Genomic DNA, 21,300 nt, shown 5'->3' on the forward strand with positions numbered 1-21,300 from the left:
CTTTCTTTCGTCCAGTTTATTATCATTATTATTGTAACACCTACTTAACTACTAACATGGACGCATTATTGCAAGCAAGGATAATGTTTTCCCAACTTAAAAACAAAATGTGGCGGGATGCCAACCCGCGGGGCATACGTAGATGAAGACGGTTAAATGCATGCGCACACCAGCATATTATTTTAACAACGAATGCAATTATAGCGCACAGAAGGGTGTGGTGCCCCTTGACAAAATGTAGTGGCCTCTCATACACTATAGGGGGGAGTGGGCGTTTGGCACTAAAAATGAAACAATATTCTCCTACCCGTATATTACGAGCATCGGCGTGATTATTATATACACGGACGCGGGCTTCTTAAGTTTGCCCTCACAATAATATTACAACTGAAAAAAACTCCTTCGCGTAAGCTTTTACTAGGCAATTCACATCAATTAAATCTCATTGTACGCATTTTGAAATGTGAATACGCTTGAAACATTACGTACACACACATGACAAAAATTTCCCATAAGTTGTTTAACTATATGTAGTATGTACGATATAATTGTATATTTTGTTTATTTCAACTATACGCCTGGTGTATTAAACTTTTAAAGAGGTACAACCATCTTAAATACAAGTAGAAAAAAATTGCCTATTATGTAAAATAGCACGTACGTGACTAATGAATAACACGCGTAACAGGTGGAGAGAAAAAAATTCTAGCGCGTGCAATAGTGGTTCGTGTTTTTACTATTTTAGAAGTGTATATAAATTCATTGTATATACATAGTCAGATAGACGTATGTTCGTTAGAAACAAATCTATGTAAAATTTGTATATGTGTGATATATATATATATTATGCTATAAATGTGATTGTTTAGAATTACCTAAGTGTTTTTATATTTCATTTGAAAGTGAAGTTATAATAATTTCGTTCGTCGACATCCTTGATGTATTTTAAATATTTTCCTAACATAACTTAGTGTAAGCTACAAATAAGTAACTTCCCAGTAAAAAGAGCAAACCTATTGTTGAAAAAAAAACATGATATAAAATTATTGCTATACTTATCATGAGTATTTAGTATTTTCAATAAATCAAAAATAAAATACAAATTTATTGTTGGGTACTACATAGATTACACGAAACAACAAAAGTGCATAATAATACTCATGAAAGTTTCTCCAAGACGACCTATGGATTTTTAGAGAATAAAACAAATGAAAAACGACAATGTTTTGTTAATAATATACGATCGCCCATGACAAAAAAATAATTCAGTAACATATTATAATATTATGAACACGACAAGCAGCAAGTGGCATTGTGTGGTTTGGCATGTGGGCTATCCCCGTATGGTATCTCCCATAGTCCCATCCAATACACGAGGCGTTTAGAAAAAAAAGAAAGAAAGAAAGAAAGAATAACTTCATATTATTTATAGGGTGAATGACCCATGCATTGGAAACGGGGTTGGTTCGTCAGGGCATTCACCCTTCATCGTTGTTGGTTCGGTGAGGCCAGTAATTACAAGTGCCTCTGCGTGCGTGCGTATATTTATGTGTGTGAGTGAGTGAATGTATGGGTTTGTATGTATGTGTGAACCGTATACGAGCGTGTGGCGCGCTAGTGTATGTGTGACGTATATATATACACTGACGACTGCGTGTGTGTGCGTTTGTACCTGTTGAGCGAGCATCACTTCACCGTGAACTTCACACACACAGATAGATATACAAAACAACCTGCATATGGTCGTCACCGTAAAACCTACTTTCCCCTCAAAACCTATAATGCCGGTGTGCGCTAGTGTGTGGTGTGTTGTGTTGCAGCGATGAGGTAGAAAAATAAAATAATAATAATAATAAAAAAAGAAAACATCACAAAAAATCGTAGAGAAAAAACACGAAAATTATTCTCATACAGGTAGTGTTACGCCTACGACGTTTCAGTCGAATATTTCTGTTAATTATCAAAACAACCGATTGAAATGCAAATTGTTTGTCGTTTTGGTAAGGATAGTGTGAACAAAAAAATAATTTATAAAGAATAATATTATATTATACACGCAATAGCAGGAAATGTTTATGACTTATTTATGAGATTTAAATACATATCAAGTGTGCTATTTTAGAGGCAGTGTTAACCTATAAATATAATATAATATATATATATTATACGAAATACAAATATTATAGCAATACGATATGATTAACGTAAAGGAAAAACAAATGACATATCTTAATATCTAATATAACGATAGAAGTCGACCCAGAATACACCACAATTTTATTAGTTCTATAATTTCGGAAAACTGAATTCGTAGTGACTGCAGTCACTTGTGCGTTGTCGAGCGTTAAATTAAAATGTTTAGAAATAGTGATTTACATATACAAAATATTCACCCCAATCGTCGTTTCCTGCCCAGAGACAGCCTTTGTGCATGAACAGTTTAAAAAAAAAAAAAAACAGGAAGATTTTTAGGGCACAAATAAACGAGAAAACAACAGGTGTAAAATGACCCTATAAACAATGAAACGCGGGATGATTCCGCCGACATGGAACAATATGCCGGTTAAGGGCCAGCGCCCTCCATTATAATATTTATAAATATATGTGTATATTATTCAAAAGAGGGGTCTTTAACCCTATGAACAACCACCCTTGTCCGGCAAACACAAACAGGTGCCTGGAAACCTGTTCCCACGTTACTCACGGTTCCCATCATTCTTGTCGGGGGTTTTTTTTAGACGCAATTACATGTATTCAAATTAGAGAGTTAGTGATTTAATTCGTTTGGACAAAAGCCAAATAACTAGAATAATAATTAACAGTAGTAGTGAATAAAAAAAAATATAAAAACGTAACGGTTATAAACCTGGCCTAATCATTAAACAAATGAGATGTACAAGAATGAGGAATATGTATGATGAGTTAATTGATAAAAAAAAATCAAACAAATTAATTAGGAAATTACCAAGTTTATTATAAAACAATAAAATATTGGTTACTCACATATTAGTAGTATTTACATGATAATAGCAGATTTTTATTTCAGTAGGTTCAGCTATATGTCTGTATAATTATAATACATTTAGCATTAATATTCAAGATTAATTAAAAATTATATAATACAACATTATAATATACTGATCCATTTAAGTTATAAATTCTCATTATTTCGAAAACTTTCAACTTTTTTGAATGTTGAAACACATTTTAATTTTAACCTACTTCGATTCAGAATATTTTTGAGTACTTACTTCAAAAGTTCAAAATGAATAAAAATCAAATTTTGAACAAGTAGAAAGTTAATTAGTTATAAAGTTATAACTTATTTGTATATAATTAACTAACGTATCGTCGTGTACAAGCTTTTACACATTATTTTGATATTTGGTTCACACGAATTATTGTGAATAGTAAGTTTTGTCACTTTGGTTTTGAAATACGGTATTTCAAATACCTAGCTTTATCTGAGAACTCCATTTCGGCTATTATGTACCAAATAATACACATTTATAACTGAAATGTAAAGCTCACATTATATACTGTCTAACATCTCCATGTCAGATCTTTATTGAAAATAAATACCTAAGTGTATTTAAGAAAAAAAAAATCGATTTTTATAAATGGAATTAATAATACATATCAAATAAATACTGCGAAAAATATTCTGCTTAGGAATATGAAATAAAAAATATAAAAATAATGTTTTTAATAAAAGTTTTTTTTACCAAGATATTACATAAAAACAGAGTTTTAAAATTTTCAAAAAGTTAAGCTTTGAAATAATAAGAATGGCTACACATAAATGAATCTCAGTGTTTGTACTTATTTAATTAATTTGTTTTTAAATTCTATTTTGATGTAGTTCAATAACCTGGATAATTGATATAATTATTAAAACAATGTTGATAAAATTTAAGTTAAATGTTTTTTTTTATTTGAAAAACGAAGAATTAATATAAAAACGACGATTTGTTATTGGTACCTTCACTATTTATATGACAATGGATATTTAAATTTTTCTAGTGTAAATAGAATCAAAAGTTAATTACGATAGAGTACGTAATATAATTTAATATATAGAAATTAGAAATATTTTTTACATTTAGGTATTTAATTCTATATAAATTAATATAAAGATTTTTTTTTAGGATTTTGTAATCAATGAAAATTCAGTATATTATTAAAGGGAAAAATATTATTAGTTAAACACATAAAATAAAATATTTAAAAAATATATAGTCTAGTCAAATCATATGTCTGAAATAGTACTGAATTTTAGCAATATTATAAGAAGCATAACTGTTATTGTAGTTTATAAACTGAACATAATAATTCTTATGCACAGTGCAGAATATTATTTATATTACTATTAGTTAAGACATGGTATAAAATATTACATTTTTATCGCAGTTATATGAAGATATAATAGTTTAAACGTTTAAACGTTTAAGCAATATAAAAGATAAAATATTTTGAACTAATGAAACATCTCATGAAAGATCATTACAACATATTTATATGAAAATTAATATGCTACTAAATTATAAACGAATAATAAACTACCTAGTAAATCATAAAATCAATAGATAATGATTATTATCAAAATTGTAAATAAATATAATAAAAATAATATTTAACTTTATACATATGTATATATTGACTCAGATTACTGGTAAGATAATTTTTGATTTAAATATTTTACTGCAAATGAAATTACTAGACATAATCAAGTATACTTACCTATAAAAAGGAACATTTTTAAGACACAATTGTTGCACAATGCAGTCAAGTTTGAAGAAAATACCTATATGATTCTAAGGAAGTAACATGGTAAATTAAATGAATAGGACTTGTTATTTATCACAGCACATAGGTTTTAGAATACATGTAATAGATCTAGATACTACAGAAAGATAAGAAGTTATGTATTTCAGACTACAGTACTCTGCACCGCACCGTTTAAACATCAGTAATAATATCACCTTCACCACGTTGTACGGGTACGCAACGTGGTGTTGTTAAAAAACATGCTAAGTAAATTTTGAATTTCGAGAAGCTATTATTAAAAACTACAAGACTGCATGCATGATATATTATAATAATATTATGATTGGTAGGGAATAGAACAAAATAAAGAAAAACATACGGCGTAAGTGCAATTAAATCGCATTTATCGCGACCACGTTTCACCGAGCGATTACACTAGCAGCGTGTATTACCGGCGGCGTTCGGGGTTATTACGACGATCGTAAAACGTACTAGCCGTCGCTCGCTGTTACAACGATCGTCGCAGCATCCCGAGAAAAGCAGCGGCCCGGCGACTGGGAACGGAAACCGTAGTAGATACAAAAATTATTATAACAACAACGTTTGTCGTCGCTGCTGAAGGGTTACTACTACAAACGGCTCGGGACACGTCTCTCCAGGCGCGCGACGTTGTTTTTTCGTCCTCGTCCATAATATTAATATCATGGCGAATAAGCTGCCGTTCTACACCGCGAACCGGTCACTCGGGGCCGATATGGCAATGCGGCGAACTGAACACGTTGCCGCGGCCTCTCCCCTAAAATCTAGTGTGTATGACAATAATAATATTACTTTCGCGGAGTATAATATTTTATAATAGTAGTATTATATACATAATATTGTAGCGCGGTTGTGTTGCACGCGCCACGCACCACACACACACGCACAACAAGCGAGTGCGCGCGGCGCGTAATATTCAACAATAATAATAGTTGTGCACTTTGACCAGTTGCCCTATCGGGGAACGAACGCGCTGTGTATATTTAATAAGCCTGCCGTAGTGCCGTTGCTGGCCATGTTGGACGTGCTTCATACGCGTTATCATCATCACCACCACCACCACTACCACCACCGCCACCGCCGGAGTAGTCATCGAGTCGACGCATAATTATACTATTATTATTAATATTATACAGGGCGAACACTGTGGCAGAAAATAATATATATACATGTGGTTATACAACAACGCCCTACAAATATTTAACGATACATAATATACGACATAATATTATAGTGGCTGGTGGAGTGTCGTCATGGGGGTTCAGCCCGTCGCGGTTGTCGTTGTTATTATCGTATTAATAGTTAGGAGGTTTTCTGCGATAAAAAAAATAAAAATGGGACACGCGGCGTTTACGAGTGATCCGCTCACGAGGCCTACACGACAGAAGATACCTATTTACAGTTTTTTTTTTCAAGGCCCACGAATACTTCCACGCGATATTATCAACTACACATTCTGAATTAATGAGACAAATAATTTTTACGGACCGTAATCTCGACCTCTTCGGTACACTGATTTATAGTATCACTACTAACGCTCGTACCGATATTATTTGATGCTCCGTTCCGAGGATTCGAGACATGGCACGAATTTTTTCCTATCTCCCCATGAGTCACGGCAGCTTGCTTATCATTCCCGGCACTGGGTCGTTCTATTAATTTTCGATTAGTTCACCCGATGTCGTTCCAAAAATGTAATCAAACGAGAAAAAAAATCGAAAGAGCGAATTTAATGACTATGTTTATCAAAATTGACAAAAAAAAGAAGCATGCCGTGTAGCTATCACATATTGTAGACAACATAGTGTATAACGTTCGGCGTTGGGCTTGTGGTCTCCCAACTCCCCTCTCGCTAACAAGTGTCTGCTATTGTTTTTCCCCGAACCGCTTATAGGAAGTAAATCATATTAATAATGTTCGTTTCATAGTCCGTTTGATAAATATTTAACTATCGAACATTAAGAAATAATAAACGCGTCGTGGAATTGCTAAGGGTATACTAATTCATATAATACTGTAGTTAGTGTGAATGTTAATATTTTTTTAAGTGTTGTCAACTTAATATACAAAAGAATTCGTTAAGTGATGTACCTATTAATTACACACGTTGAAGGGCTGCGGCGTCGTTAACCACGACGTCGACACATTCCGACGTACTTGTGTTCGATGGGTGGGGTGGAATGGGGAGGGGGTTCAGGGTTGCATCGGCACGACAAAACAATAAACGTGGTAATAATAGTTTTATTAATTAATCCGAATATGCACACGTCGTCCACATACAAGTATACGTGAACCGAAACGGGGTCGTTAGCGCGGCGATCACTAAAACAACACGGGCACGGTGAAAAAGGAGTAGAAATGCGCGCTAACGACCGCTGCTAATGTGCCGAGGTGTCTTCGGCCGTATAAAACGAATAATATTAAACGATGACGAAGGACGCGCGCGAATCGAGAAAGAAAGACGCATATAGAGATGAAGTAGAGAGTAAATTTCGAAAACATAAAATATTGTTGTAACATATATATTACGTTATGTACGTTTCGTTCCCTTGGCCTTTTGGCAATCGTCGGCAGTATTTATAAATAAATTTTTACCGACGGGGTAGAGCGACGGCGGCGCCTGGTCGGTGTTGTGTGCCGCCCGATAAGTTCCGTTGACACGTGCAACAGCGGCTGCGGGTGCGTTTACACGTACGACGGGCGTCCGGTCCGGTCAACGTACCGGACGGGATGAACGATGCGAGTAAATTTTAAAGTACCTACTACCTATAATAGTAGTGCCTGCCTACCTACCCATCTTCCGCCGCCGCGGATCGAGTTTGTGTCAAGGGCAACACGCGCCAGTACAACCAGCCCAAAAAGGACACTACAACTCCTAAACGACGGACTTCGCCGCTACCATGTGTCCTGGTGGTCGCACGCAGGTCGATCACACACGGACACGTCACGACAAGCGCGCGAGTTTGAGCGGCGTTCATCTAATCGAAAACCGGGGGTTAATCACCCGGGATAAACGCACGCTTCCGCTAAAAATAAACATCGAAACCCAGTTCGACTCTCCGCTAACCACCCCAATGACGAGAGCGGACGTCGTTATCAACCGTCCAAAATCCATGTAGACGTTTAAAAAATGTATTTTTATAACCAATTAAAATTACAACAGCGACGTATATATATATATAATACTACTATTAAACAGCTTTCAGAGATACATAATAATATGATTATCAGACATTAGAATTTATAATAATAAAATCCACCGAACAGGGTTCATTGTTCACAAGTATTTTCGTGGTACGTAATTGTGTATGTAATTCGAATGTGTTAAAAAAATGCACACACGCACACACACAAACACACACACACACACACACACACACACACATATGTAAATTATATAATGAGATTTCGGATAAAATAAAGAGATATCAATTTGATCGACGACAGTAAAAAAGTCACTACAAACGCAAAACGGGAAAGGATAATAAAATAATATCTAGTAATAACTATTAATAAACTAACACAAATATATATTATAAACATTTAACATGGGTAATAACACTACGCCTCGAGTACTGTGGTTACACGTACAAAGCTATCCGAAACAAGTACTACTTTGGGGGGGTTACTTGTTGGAAATACAAAAATAATATTCAACTTACCAAAGGCGCGAAGACGCTCCCGAATCTAACTTGCATTTCATTTCCGATGCTCGTTCGTGAATTATTTCGCCAGCCGTAGGTGATAATTCGTGAGGTAACTGCTGATCGCCGTCACCGGTAATATATTATTTTCACGTCGTCGCGATACACAGATTTATAGGTTTTATTTAAGTGGAGTGAATAGTGATATTATAGTTTTTTGAAGCGGTAATAAGAATTAATTTAATGACAGCCAAAACGAAGTGAACGAAAAGAGATAAGAGTGAAAGAAAAAAAGGGGAGAACAAATGAAGAAGCAATTCTGTGTGCGACTCCGGCGGTATGATGGGTATTCGTGCGGCGAGTGCGCACGTCTGTCGGCGTAGCGAAAATGAACTTTCAACAGTTGGTGGTGGGTCGGTGTTTCAAACCGACGGAAGTGGTTGCGGCAGTCGACCGGACTGCCATCTGCCGGCCGTCGTTCCATGCGCTCGACGATCGTACGATTACATTACGAACTACGGTTATCAGTTTATCACAGTACTATGGCTATCACCACGTTATCACAGTACTACGGTTATCATCAGACCACGGTGGTAGTTGACACAGGATAATTGTTATTACCGAGTTGAGGTTTACTTTGTAAGGCATGGAGTCGATGATGAGTGATAACACGGTTCTTCTTATTCTTATCACAGAACAAACGTTCTTATCGTACGTCCGCTGCAGCACCAGTGCACCACTTCACGTCCACTCCCTTGGCCCATGTAATCATAGAGTTAACACAATATAATAATAAGATTATTTTAATGTAGGCTAAATGTTAATAAGATTGCACAGTTTCTCATTGCCGTGGTCTATTTATGTTTCACAAACCACAGGATTTGATCAAGCGGACGCCGGCTGATGGAATAAACCGGCCAGAGTTCCTGAAACAACTAGTTCAAGAGTTCCGAAAAACCAACAGTGCAGGTATAAAATACTACTGACGTCCTAATAAGCCCAATTTTATATTATTATGTACTTATTAACTTATTTAGAATCGAAGCTTCAAGTTTTGGCCAACCTTGCCAATTTTGCATATGATCCTGTCAATTATCTGCACATACGTTCTCAGAAGGTAATCGATTTGTTCTTAGAACAATTGACTTCTGACGACAATCAATTAATAGCATTTGCAGCAGCTGGACTCTGTAATTTAGTCAATGGTAATGATTATTATATAGTATATTTAATTTTATTTATGACTTGTACTCCATTTTTTTTCCGATTAAAATAATACATTTAGGTATGGTTTTCCAATCATCCTAATTTTCTGGGATATTATCAATTAAAGAAGTTATGTATGGTGTTCCAGTAGAATTTTTTGAGACATAGTTATGTCACTAGCTTTTATTATATTCCTACATTCTTAGTATTTAAAAAATTCCAGAATTATTTTTTTTAGTTCATGAAATAATAGCGAGTGATCCTTAGTGATTCTTTTTATGTAATCATATCTTAGATATTTTGTTTAAAAAATAATTTACAAAATAGAAGTGTAATAAACAGGATATTTTATTAATGTCCATATTATGTCAAAGATGAAAGATAATATTGAAATTATATAAAATATTAGGTTATCCACTGGTCTCTGAGAACTTCTTTTATATCTGAATATTAAGAGGATACTATATAGTTACACTATATTTGTATCTGTAATATTAGTGCGTAAAAACCAAATTTACTCTCAGCAGATCAAGTTTAGATTATTTAATTTAAAAATTAGAGTAAATCAACTTATTATAAAACTTGATGATAAGAACATTATTTATTTTTATGTATGGAATTTAACAACAATAATTCAGTTTCAATAATTTTTAATTTATGCTTTGTTATAAAAGCATAACTTGCTAAAAAATTGGATTATCAGAAATACTAATAATGTTAAGTAAATAATTAAGTTTCATAATTGGTTGATTTAATATAATTATTACACTTACAAAACTAAACGTGTATATGCTATGTTATGCACTTGTAAGACAGAAACAATAAACGCTGTGTAGTGTCCTCTCAACAGTACCTTTAGCTCTCCATTTGTTCTTAGTTCATATGTATTTTCAATCTTTGCATATTTTCAGATCCCATCAATAAGGATTATATCATTGGAAATGGTGGTATTCAAAATATAGAAAAAAATTTGAGCATAAATGATGACAATATAATACTTTCCAGTATCACAACTCTTATGTACTTGTATGCACCAGAGATAAAAACAGGTAATTAAAAATAAATAAGTTTATAACCTTAAATTTATCTTAATATTATTCATGTTGTATGCGGTCTGCTATATTGACATTATTTATTTTACAACTATATACTCATTTACTTCATAAGTGTTAAGGAAATTTAATTGTTAGTTTTTTTTAAATCTTCCATGTGTCTAAACATCTTTAATTAATGTGGCTGAATTATTTCCTAATTAATAAATGAGTAAATTGTTGATAGCTTTCTTATTAGCTATACAATTTGAAGAGATGAACTTTCCACATGTGTGATTGTGCCATACATTACAAGTAAAAAGATGAAAACTATCTTTTTGGTTTAAGACTAAGCCCTGCATATGCCGCCACAATGGTGGTTAATTATTCTGGCTTCACTTTAGTATGGTAGTGTGTATGGACCATTATATTCTCCTCAATTACTTTGAAAATATGTAGACTTGTTGTGTATAATTATGTAAGACAAGAATAATACATGCATATTATATAGTGTTAATGCTCATTAATTGTTTAAGTTATTTTTGTGATCTTAAGAGGACGCCACACCCGCATGTGTTGTCTCCGTCTTACAAACGTATAACAGCAAAATCTGTTTAGCGTGGGACAACTTTACTCCTTTTGTATTTATAGTAGAATTACCAAAATTCCAACAACGCATAGGTAAGAACTTTATCTGTGTCATAGTGTCGTTATTTTTTTGATAACATAAATATAATTAAAGTTATAAGCTTAAAAAAATACATTTATTTTTATTTTTTCATTAAATAACTTAAAATTATTGGTTTGTGCTATCAAAAAAATAATGACGCTATGACACAGATAAAGTTCTTACCTATGCGGCGTGAAATTTTGAAAATTCTATTATAAATATTGAGGGAAAACATTTGTCCCGCGCTAAACAGATTTTGCTATGTTATACATTTGTAAGACGGAAACAACACATGCGGGTGTGGTGTCCTCTTAAAAATGTAATTTAGTTTTAGTTTTTAGTATATAATTATGTTTATTAAATTGTAGTGTGTAAATCAGAATATATATTAATATTTAATACATTTATCAACTTATTTTAAATATGTATTTCAATATTTTAGTATCATGATAAAGTATTTGTTTATTTAGCATAGATATTGTATTCAAATAATTTAAAAATAGGAATTTTCAATTCAATTATATGCTTAACATTATGAAAATTAATTTCATTAATTCTATGATATTTGAAAATCTGTAAATGTGGATCATCCGATATGAAATACTAATTAGTATACCTAATTTTAGGCCATTCTGAAGATTATACTTATAATTTTAAAGGTATACAGGTATATTATATACATTTTAAGCATTTTACATGCTTCACATTTTCAATATTTTATATTTTTTTTTTTTATCTTATTAAACCTTTTAAATTATACAATATAACTAAATAATCAATTGATAATTACCGCATGTAAGTACAAGGATTTGATATCAAACAAACTTAATTTTTCAAATTGATTTAGCAATTTTATGTTAAACATTTTTTTTTTTTTAAAGAAATATAAAAATAATTTATCCCACGTAATATCCAAAATTTTATTTGTTATTTTTAAAAAGATTCTTATGGAAATGTAGGTCTATATAGTATTCTTCAAATAATATTTTAATGTTTTTTGTACTTAAATGTTTTATATTATTATATGTTATATTAGGCAACTAAAAAATAATTTGTTTAAGGTTATTGTTTCAATATTTTGTTCATTCTGTTTAAAATCTAACCATAATATTATGTATATACTATGTGATTTAATTTATATTATATTTATCATATAAGTCCTAAATCTTAAATGAACTTGGATTTGAAAAATTATATTATTTACAATTATTCATACATTGTGAAGTTTATAATAATATGTAGTATGCGGTTTTTATTTATTTTATATTTTTAATACTATTTCATTAAATAATGATAATTAATTTAAGTTATATGTTGTCATATATTTTATTATTATTCTTTGTTATTATTTTTATTTCATAGTTTAATCTATTTAATATAAAAAACAAAACAAATTAATACTTTTAGATTGTAATTATTTAGTCTATGTATAGACTTAGACCGCATACTATATGAGAGTTAATATTAGAATAATTATTTATATAATTATATTATATTATTACTTAAATTAATTAGTTGGTACCGTATGTTTTTCTAAGGTTTTTGAACAATGAGAGTTCCGATGAAGTTAGCACGTTTATTTTCTACAACTCAATTCAAACCTAAGTTAGAACTTCTTAGCCATAAAAGCCTTATAAAAATTGAAGGTGATGGCATATATGATTATTGCCAGGGTTTGATGACTAATGATATTTTCAGACTAAAAACTGAAAACTCTTTGTTCACGATGATATTGAATTCAAAAGGCCGTGTTCTATATGATTGCTTGGTTTATAAAGTAAATGATCATATATTACTGGAATGTGAAAAAGATGCTGCTAGTGATTTAGTAAAATACTTAAAAATGTACTTACTACGAAGAAAAATCAATATTAACATATTAGAAAATACCATTGTTTGGGCATTATTCAGTTCTACACCTTTGGACATGAAACTTAATTCGGTTAACGTTTTTAATGACCCACGTTTGCCTATTTTAGGTCAAAGAATCATATCTGATGAGACTTCAGGTATTAGAAGTGAAATATTTTTGGAAGAATGTGATAACAAATTTACTTATCAACAATGGAGATATACAAATGGTGTTGCTGAAGGCTGTGAATTACTTAAAGGGCAATCTTTTCCATTAGAAATGAACTGTGATTATTTAAATGGTATAAGCTTTAATAAAGGCTGCTATGTTGGACAAGAACTGACAGCAAGGACTCATCACACTGGAGTTACAAGGAAAAGAATAATGCCTTTAATTTTTGATGATACTCCCACTGGTTTGGATTTGGATGCTGATATTTACAATGAATCTGACCCTAGTGTTAAAAGACCACCAGGGAAGTTAAGAGGGTTGTGTGGAAAAATTGGTATTGCACTATTAAGAATTGATGAATGTTTGAAAGCAAAACGATTAATTGTTGGTGGGTTTACGGCTAAGACATTTATTCCTAATTGGTGGAAAATGTAATAAAGTTTTGTCATGTTGAGTAAATTTAGATATACAATGTAGAATGTTTAGTATACATATACAGTTGAATTTTTTTAAATTACTCTGATAATTAATTTATATTGTTTTATATAAATCAGTTATATTTTTTGAATCATTTACTTGAAATAGTTACTTATGATGACTTGTTTTTAAGAAATTTTAAAATTATCTTGAAAAATATCTTATTAAATATTTGTTGGATACTAAACTATAGTTTTTTTTTGTTTATATATATATTATTTTAATTAAATGTAAAATTTCTATGACAATGTGTATGAATTGATATGTTGGTACAAGATTTTAATCCTACTTAAATAAATTAAGTGATGCATACATAGGTATAACTATGGGAAGGGAGCAAAAATATAGTCTAGAACATGTAAAAATTTATAAGTATAGAATGTTATCAAAACTATCTAAATTGTACTTCTGGTAGTAAATTGTTATCATATAATATAATTAACTATTTAAGACTTAAGTCATGAGAATATAAAATATAATGTTATAAAGTCCTCGACTTACATTTAAATAATTAACACTTATATTTTTATGAAATTATAGGTGTTATTATACCTAAATATATTATTCACAAAATATGTGTTTGATCCCTTCAATATAATAACTACTTTAATTTAATAATATTATTAATTATTTTTGGTAAGTGATAAGGATAACATATTACATTATGATTTTTAGCAGTACTAATGTACTATAGACTTGCACGCTGCACATAAATTTTAAGTGAGAGGGAGAATAATTTTAGTAGCAGTCACTTAATTTTTTTGGTGAATCAAAAAGTAAAAAACTCAAAATTTTCACCTAATCACCATTTAATAAAATTCTACTTAAAAGGGCATAATGCATTAAATTTGTTTTTGTGTTATTCATAAAATGTAGGGAGGGTGGATAGTATGGTTAGTTATAATATGAAGAAATATTTTGATAAGAGATCCAGACAATCAATATAAATAATAAAATCTATATAAATTTTATAATTTATTATAACTTGATTAATTTATTCATTAAAAAAATAATTTCTGATAAGCCAGGTTGCCTATGTCATTGTGATTACATTTAAAATAATAAGTGTATCGTATAAGTAGTTAAAGATTTTGATTAACTGATTTGCAAATTCAAACAATTTAAATAATATTAAATATTTTGTGTATTAATTAGGTATTATTTATTTATTTAATAAAATAAATTTTTTATTCCTGAAAGAACAAATGATAATACATTTTTATCAAAAGAGGACACAACACGTATTTTTCTCCATTTTATTAGAAACTATGAAGCTGAACATTAATTTTCCATGATACGCACTAGTAGACAGAGACAACAAATTCAGGTGTGGCCACTGGCCACTGTGGCGTTTTCTAAAAACGTGATATTATGTGAATTTCAACTTTATTTATTATTTAAATGTTTGTTAAAAACAGTAAGATATACATTACATAACTGTCATAACTTACAAACATTTATAAAAAAAATGTTTTATTATTTTTAAGACAGTTTTACTCATTTTTTTCTAATATTAACACATATCTATCAATTATTACATTCATACACACTAAATAAAAGGCTAAGCTTGACTTAAAATTACATTTGTATACATTGTCCATGGTTTTTGGTACCGGTCAAAAATTACTTAAAATAGTTAAGTTTCATTTCATAATAATCATAATGCCTCGGGAGATTTATAAAATCTAGAACTAAATAAATAATAATAGAACTAATAATGGTTCTTTTTCTTAAAATAATTATTTTAATTACATTCCCTTGACCCTTATGAATTTGGCTTATGCGTCTTGCTAATGTTGATCCCAATTTCTAACAAATTATGTCATACCTACTAAAACAGCGTTAATATAGTTTAAATTAAATCGTGATTTTTTTTATGATTAGCTCCACATAATTTATCTCATAAATAAATAAACCATCTGTTTAACAGGTACCCCGTGAATTATTTGTATTGTAGTAGAATACACACTATCATATTTAGAATTTAACTATAATTAATTCAATGAGACGTGCCTATCTACTTTTATACTTATAAAATGCTTGGCCATTTATTAATGAATTTATTAAGTTTTGTAGTCTATTTTCATTAAAAATTAAATACCTTACATTAATTTACTAAATTGATCTTAAATTAAAATAAGTGAAGTATATATATATTTGTTTTTTCTTGTTGCTAACAAATTATTATTTGAAATGAGTAAAAATGTAAAATAAAATTCAAAAATATTTTATTTATAAGTTGTTATAATATAACATGATTTAAGTTTTTGGTTAAAATAAATTAAAATGTAACTATTTCCAAAAAACTGAAAAATTAATTAATTGTAGTTTTAAAAATTCAAAACCTCGGATCTCTAGAATAAAAAAAAAACAATATAGGCTCTAGTTATTATCGTTAAAATGTTTTTTTTAACCACGAGTATCTTAGAACTTACTAAAAATAACAATTTAAAATTTAAAATGTTGTGCATTATATATTTGTATCATATTTATAAGCGTTTTCGAAAAAAAATCTTAAAAACTCGTTTACTTATTGCATTTTTTCTTACTTTTTTTCAGACATCGTTAACCCGTCCACTGTCGGTTATATGCTATCACATGCCCAGAGCGAAAACCCCAAGCTGAGGAATGTGGCTAAAATATTTTTGACCGACTTCTGTACCGAACACGATATTCAAACGGCGATCTCGTTCAAACAACACATTGTGCCCACGGAATAACTAAGTACTTACATAATATACCTATGTCCTATATATATATATTATATATATAAATAGTCAAATATATTTCATAGTCATCACTATTATATATAAAGCTCGTCATGCTTTCTCAGTTAAGTAGACGATTGCAGTCCACCAGAGCGCTTATGGTAGGCGATCGTGTAGTGATATCGAAAAGAGTCGATGAGTCGGATATCAATGATTTTGCTCGTCTGAGTGGTGACACTAATCCCATACATTCTGGTGATCGTCCGTTGGTACATGGCATTTATTTGGCGGGTCTGGTGTCCGGGGTGATTGGTACCAAGTTACCTGGCGCCGGCACTGTTGTCGTGTCCAAGAACTTGAGGTTCCCAAACGCGTGTTATGCCGGTGACCTAGTCAAAATCGAAGTTGAAATACAAACCATAAGAAAACTTGTAAGGTGCGGATTTTGGTGTAGAGTTGGGGATAAGGTAGTCATGGAAGGCACAGCGGACGTAATCATAAAACGTCTTACTAAAAATCAGACGTTAACAGTATAAAATAGAATTAAAAAATAAAAACCTGTGTTATATTTTAAGCGTCCGAATCCATGGATTGTTTAATTTAGTCGCCTCTTACTGTTAAACTTTTAAAATATTTTATAGTTTATCAATATAATATACATATTATAATATTATAATGACGATAGTATTTTTATTCTATATTCAATATTCTATAAAATATAGTTTATTTTTAAGAATAAATGTTATAAATGCATAATCGTTGTATAAGTGCAGTATAGTTGTGGTAATTCCTAACCTGTAACTACAATTCGACATGCCTTAACCACCTAAAATGTTATAAATTTCTAATTAAATTAATTTGATTGGAGGGTCGATTATACTATAACGAATTTAAAGCAACTGGCTCGCGAATTCTCTTGCAATTACTCAGCGAGCTAGCCTGCAAATAAAGTTGACGAACTGCTTAAACTTGTATTGCTACTCGTTATTAGTTTTGCTCCCTGGAGGTTGCAATCGCTTTTTTTTAAATTTGCAATCGACATACTTGCAAATTCCTAGTGTACTAATGACTATATTGTGGCTGCCAGTAATCATGATTTGTGACTGAGCTAATTTGCGCACGACTATTTTCACTGATACGCTGCGAGTAAATTCGCTCTAAATAATTTAGGTAAAGCTTATTAAAGGCTAAGAATATTTGAAAAAAAAAAACAATTAATCGATTTGTACACTTCATTTTAAAATCGTAATTTTCGAATGAAATGTAATATGCTAATATATAAATTATAAGTGTATAAAAATAAGTTTCTGTGTATAAAAATATAAAAGTTGAAATTGTTTTAGAGTAGTAAACAATTCATGATGTTATATCTATGATTTATGTTATTATGTTCGTATTACATTAAAATCGTTGAGCTCGGTTATAGATGTATAATATGCTATATGTCTATTGTCCATATACTATGAACATATTACATATAGAATTCGCAGTAAAAATGAACTACCAAAATCTCATTATTGTGGGTTATAAAATGTGTACAAATATAACAATAATATAGTATCATATGCAGTTGGCCTTAAAATTGTTTTGTTATCACAGGATAGTTTTTATTTTTTGGTCATTATACTCGTAATTTAATGTTTACAAAATGTACGCAGTGAACGAGTTTCCTGAACCGTATGTATTGTTTCTCGTTTCGAAAATTAAACAGTTCTCCATTGCCGTGTTTCCGCTTATATTTTAAACATTAATTTAGTATTTACAAAACACGATTCACGAGGAAGTCTTCTGGTCGTTTGCACTCCGTTTATAAATACCGTCGTGCGAACGAAAACAAGCGCATTCCCTTACTGTTAGCGGTCAGAGTTCGACAGGTAGGTAGGTACGACAATTTCGATCCACACTTGTTGTTCGTATTATATTCAACAGCACTTACAGCTTCCAAAAACTATATCAGGATGATGATCACAACAACGATTGTGTCATTAGCAGTCACATTCGGGTCGATCTCACTGTGGTAAGTCGTTTTACACTATGCAATTAAATAGGTACGTGCTTAATTATTTTTTCCTGCCTGGTTAATCTTTTAATCAAGCCAGGTCCTACCTACCGTGCATCCTATTGTTTCTGAGCCGACAATATAATATCGTCATATTATCGGCTTCATTCGTTTCTTTTTCGTAACTAATAATATATCTAGTATTCTATTAGGTATCCTATACTTGTATATGTTAGTATAATAATATTATTAACATCCAACCTAACATATGTATTGTAATCGTCTTATAGTTTGGCTGATCTAACCGACAGCGGTGACATACAAAGGTCGGCGATGCCGGTTCAAAAGCAAAATGAAATGTTAAATCACGTGCCGTCGGTAAAATCATTACCATTTCCCGGGTCATCGAGTGGCGCGCAATCGCAACCCTCGTCTGCCGCAAAAACGCCGTGTATTTGTGGTGTGTTTTTGAGTAGCCAAATCACCAAGGGTAGTAAAAAACAGCCAACCGGATATGCCGCGTTGTTGCACGAACAGGACGAACCAGCTTCCTGTAACGCTTTGGGCGTGAAAACTTGCACCAACAAGTGCTTGGAAATTGTGAGTATATACTATATACCTAGATCGTGCCGATCGTGGTCTGTATACATTTGAATTTAGTAGAACTCTACATTATTATTGACATTGATAAGGATGTCGGGTTTAATAAAAAGCTAAAAAAAGAGTATGTTATGACAGCAATAATATTGTTGTTTTCTTCTCGTCTGCAGATCGCAAAACACTTGCCAAACAGTCCGGCGATAATCTGCGGTTCGGTAGATCGCGACGTGTACAAGGAACGAGTGAGTGTTATTGCAACTCCTATCGACTCTCGCTGTAGAATAAAAAGTCTTTACAAATTATGTTTTTTGATTTTTTCAGGCGCACCTGTTCGTGAAAAACTGCAACGACTCGTGGATTAACACGCTCTTATCGACCGGCAAGGAGTTCTGTTGCAAGGACGGCCTGCATTATAAATGTCCTGTATTGTAATATAAACATGTATAATATGTATATTATATATATTATATTGTAACGAAATAATAATATGTGTTATTATTTATTTTAATGTATTTTTATACGTTTTTTTATTAAAGAAATATTTATCTTATTCTTGAGATTTTGTTTTTATTTGAGTCATTTACACATCAAATGTAACTTTAAGGTCACTCTTATATTTTTGTATTATTTTATTAGTTATCTTCATTATTTAAATATTGTGTTATTACGATACTCTATTTGTCTATATAGTATACAATATTTTATAACTGGTGTAGACATTTATTCAATGGTATTTCGAGGGAAAATTTAATAACACTATTACAGAATTATTTAAGTTTGAATGATATCAATAGTATTAAGTTTGTTGGAAGTATTAATAAAATATGTTACATTTTTAGAATATTCGCTCTACCAAGGTTCCTATCACCAATGTTGGTGTAAATGCCTTATATTTTATTTTTTTTCCTCAAAATTTTTTTATTTTGAATTTATTTTTTAAACTATGAGTTAGTATTTACTAAAAAATGCATTTCATTTGTCATAATTTTTAACTTTCAAAAATTATGATTTATGAAATCTTAAATCTTGTTTTACTTCTTACTTTTATTAGTTTATTCAGTTTATTGTTATTGTTAGAACATAATATAGCAGCTTATAAATCATATAATTTTAAATTAATGTTGTTTTAAATCGTAATTGATAACATAAAAATTAGTTATTCAATATAATTATCTTGTGTTTAATTTTTTATAAAAAATATTTGTAACATTTTGTAAACTCAGAATCAACTAAAATTATTATTTTGGTTTTTAGGAAGGTTTTCTAACTATAAATAAAAATGTTAGATTCACGTGTCTCATATAAAGGTCATTTAGTATTTTACTTAAGCACCTATCCAGTAGCTGATTAATCACATTTGTATTTTAAAATATTTTGGTAAGCCTTATAAAAACTGCTAAAATTATATTTTCCTAAATGACAGTCATTTTTATTCATTAAAAATTTTAAAATCACTAACCGTTGAGTCGTTAAATGTATCTATATACAACGTATAAAAAGTTAATAAATAATCTACAGATTATTTATATAATATATGATGTAGTATAATTATATCTACAATATAATAGCCTTGTATTATATTTTTTCTAGAATGGCTTTGACTCAACGTGCACTGACCACATGGGCTTCAATGGTGATATTCTTGGTGCTGCTCACCATACAGCTACAGACCAAACAAAAACAGAGCTGGTACCTGATATTCATGCCGATTTGGTTGGACGACGCGCTAACGGCTCTGTTCATAATATGCTCTTGCGTGCACAGCAATTCGTGTCAGTCGATGACTGAGATGCCGGTGTTTTGCGGTAGTCGAAGGTGCATAATATTTGTCATATGCCTGATGAAGATCATCGCCCAATTCACGCTTTGTTATAAGCTGGAGAATCAAAACCCCCAATTGCCAATATACTACGTGTTTATGCCCATCTGGACGCTCATCGTTTACCTAATAATCATCGTGATACCGCCCCTCGTCAGACTTTACAAAGACTAATTGAATTACTTAATATTTTTGTACATAAGTGATTAATATTGTCATTATAAAAATATAATAATATAATCTGTAAATCCTTAATAATGCAAGTGATGCAACAAGACTGTGGCTATACCTATTATAATAATATAATTTTTTATGTT

General features: G+C 30.9%; 4 protein-coding genes across 8 annotated transcripts in view; 3 read left to right on the plus strand and 1 right to left on the minus strand.

The window, feature by feature from the left end:
- ttk (zinc finger and BTB domain-containing protein ttk) overlaps window positions 1-8,848 on the minus strand; it is a 37,079-nt gene extending 28,231 nt beyond the window's left edge. For both annotated transcript variants that reach the window (XM_089224046.1, XM_015516025.2), the window contains exon 1: window positions 8,469-8,848. The gene's annotated coding sequence lies outside the window, so the exon portion shown is untranslated. The remainder of the gene's footprint in view (window positions 1-8,468) is intronic.
- A 314-nt stretch (window positions 8,849-9,162) lies between these two features.
- Window positions 9,163-20,896, plus strand: LOC107167105 (armadillo repeat-containing protein 7). 4 transcript variants are annotated; one of them, XM_089224049.1, is made up of 6 exons: window positions 9,163-9,419; window positions 9,488-9,655; window positions 10,568-10,705; window positions 13,337-13,768; window positions 16,417-16,581; window positions 20,755-20,896. In XM_089224049.1, the coding sequence occupies exons 1-5, from the start codon at window positions 9,311-9,313 to the stop codon at window positions 16,575-16,577; spliced, it is 1,008 nt and encodes a 335-aa protein (XP_089080175.1). In that variant the 5' UTR covers window positions 9,163-9,310; the 3' UTR covers window positions 16,578-16,581; window positions 20,755-20,896. The 4 variants fall into 4 exon arrangements, with proteins under 4 accessions (XP_089080175.1, XP_089080177.1, XP_089080174.1 ...); XM_089224051.1 differs by lacking the exon at window positions 13,337-13,768 and having other exon boundaries at window positions 9,178-9,419; XM_089224048.1 differs by lacking the exons at window positions 9,163-9,419; window positions 9,488-9,655 and having other exon boundaries at window positions 12,896-13,768.
- Fcp3C (Follicle cell protein 3C) lies at window positions 17,916-19,714 on the plus strand. Its single transcript, XM_015516019.2, has 4 exons — window positions 17,916-18,582; window positions 18,855-19,164; window positions 19,335-19,406; window positions 19,486-19,714. The coding sequence occupies exons 1-4, from the start codon at window positions 18,524-18,526 to the stop codon at window positions 19,594-19,596; spliced, it is 552 nt and encodes a 183-aa protein (XP_015371505.1). The 5' UTR covers window positions 17,916-18,523; the 3' UTR covers window positions 19,597-19,714.
- Window positions 20,756-21,157, plus strand: LOC107167119 (transmembrane protein 60). The gene has a single exon (XM_089223345.1). The coding sequence runs from the start codon at window positions 20,756-20,758 to the stop codon at window positions 21,155-21,157; it is 402 nt and encodes a 133-aa protein (XP_089079471.1).
- The last annotated feature ends 143 nt before the right edge of the window (window positions 21,158-21,300 follow it).

The sequence above is a fragment of the Diuraphis noxia genome, unplaced genomic scaffold (genome assembly GCF_037042655.1).
Source record: "Diuraphis noxia isolate RWA-SAM2 unplaced genomic scaffold, SU_Dnox_SAM2 contig0003, whole genome shotgun sequence".
Taxonomy (NCBI): Eukaryota; Metazoa; Arthropoda; class Insecta; order Hemiptera; family Aphididae; genus Diuraphis; species Diuraphis noxia.